The following is a 2,057-nucleotide window of genomic DNA, read 5'->3' on the forward strand; positions in this document are numbered from 1 at the left end:
AACGTTAGACCATTCTCTAAACTGGTTACCAAAAATGAGCACTGTAGGTTAAGTATACAAAAAATGCAACCTAACCTTAGTGGGTACCATTTGCAGTATATCTGGTAACAAAAGTGTGAATTTAATGGCAGTTCAAACGAACCCTGGTTGATATGCACCACTGTAGCTACCTAATGTAGAGAGTGATTGAATGGGGGATACCTTTTAAATAACTTCACTCTTGTCACAGGACTATTGTTCGGAGCATCATAAAATAAAACAAGAGGTTCCCAAGCTACCTACACCCTAAATGTCAAACAATTGTCCAACCAGCAACTATGGCCTGTCTGCCCATTGAACGTCACTGAAATTGTAGCTCTGAGGTGATGAGAAAGATCTGGACAAGAGGAGTAAGGCATATGGTTCAGAATTTCATTCTTAGTGGCCAGTCTGCTGCAGGCACAGCATACCCCCGCCCCCCCCCCCCCCCCCCTCCCAACAGTCACGCCATGTTGCCCAGTAATCAAAAGAGAAGAATACCAAAAACTAACTAGAAACAGCGGTTTAGAATTCCCAACAGTTTTTAGTGAGGAACCCCCAGATTATTAAACCTGTTTTCTTACAAAAACAAAAACCATCCGTGATTGTTGTTAAAACACAAAAACAAAATGTGAACGCTTTGGGTAGTCTACAGCCCTTCAACATTCCGAAAACATGAAGTCCGTGATCGTGTGAATTATACAGTTAAAACATGCAAGTTGAAGTAGTCCGTCTCTTCTCGTCTCCCTGGAAGATCCCAGAATGAGGACAATGAGATTCCTTCATGACAATAAAAAAGTGGCCAGACAGCCAAAGCCTTTTTTTGCTCAGGATTCACTAATCAACCAAAAGGCTGGATAAAAAAAACGACCAGCTGATCACAGATAAAGCTGATCCTCCGCTGTCACTGGATTAATCCTTTTAGTCTTTGTAATGTAGTTACGAGGGAGGAGATAACTAGTCAGTCAGACAGACATGATCCCGATTTATTGGATTACGCCTTCTTGTAGTCCTTGCCATGCAGTTTCCTATCGTTCTATAGCCTAGTAACAACATACACCCCTTATGAAGGCCAAAATGGTAGCCTCTTATTAGAATGTTGCATATTAGCATACAAATCCACTGCTGTACTTAACGCACGAGGTACAAGGGAAAAAACATTCTTTTGAGCATGGGTAACTGATGTCACACCGCTTTCTAGCATATGCACACAAAAAGGAAAAAACAAAAACAAATAGCCTTCCGATCAGCACTCCCTCCTGTAATGCCCGCTACCTCATCACCTCTCCTTCCTCATTAAGGTCCAAAAATCAGCCACCGTGGAACAAGCACTGGGTAGAAGCATAGCTGATCTGTAACAGGACGACCTGTTATGGGACACGACTGGCAGTCATACCCATTCACAATCTGCACAGCTGTCTGAGAGGCTCCTGACCCAGGTATTAGCCTGTGGAAGTAAGAGTGCGTGTGGCTTTCTGGTAGTCCGTTATGCGTAATCCATCTGTGGCGCGGAGTGTGCAGCTGCAGGCTTCCGCTCTGGACTGGCTCTGGCTTCGCTGCCGCAGTCCTGAGGACGGAGCGATATGTAATCCCTCACCTTGATCTCCATGTTTCTAGCACGGAGCGTTGCTAAATGCAGCTTCTCCAGGAAGTCGGGCATTCCTATGACAAAAGAAAAAAGGGTAAATATTTGCAAATCACACTCCATAATAAAACAATGACACAGGAAATAGCTTGGGTTAAAGAGGAATATAACCCTGCATTTCAACTTTGCTCTAAAATATTATTTACAGCATATTATATGCAAAAAGCATATTTTTTTTTTTTACAAGACCAGCATTGGAAGGGTTAAACACGGAGGTTTAAAGTTCTGTGGAGAGATATGCAGAAGTTCAGATTGTTTCATTCTATTTAGTTATATGTATCTATTGATAAATGTTACACACTCTTTGGCTGTTCTCCAAGCTCCTTCTCAGTCAGAGAGATGAGTCACATTCAACACTTAGATACATTTATGTAAACAAAATGTATCCATTTCA

The 2,057-nt window shown here is 42.2% G+C and overlaps 1 protein-coding gene across 1 annotated transcript in view; it reads right to left on the minus strand.

The window, feature by feature from the left end:
- Positions 1–542: 542 nt before the first annotated feature.
- Positions 543–2,057, minus strand: part of STARD7 (StAR related lipid transfer domain containing 7) — a 45,039-nt gene continuing 43,524 nt past the window's right edge. Inside the window, exon 8 of the mRNA XM_068274843.1 lies at positions 543–1,695. Coding sequence (XP_068130944.1) covers positions 1,505–1,695 — 191 coding nt within the window. The 3' untranslated portion in view covers positions 543–1,504. The remainder of the gene's footprint in view (positions 1,696–2,057) is intronic.

The sequence above is a fragment of the Hyperolius riggenbachi genome, chromosome 3 (assembly GCF_040937935.1).
Source record: "Hyperolius riggenbachi isolate aHypRig1 chromosome 3, aHypRig1.pri, whole genome shotgun sequence".
Taxonomy (NCBI): Eukaryota; Metazoa; Chordata; class Amphibia; order Anura; family Hyperoliidae; genus Hyperolius; species Hyperolius riggenbachi.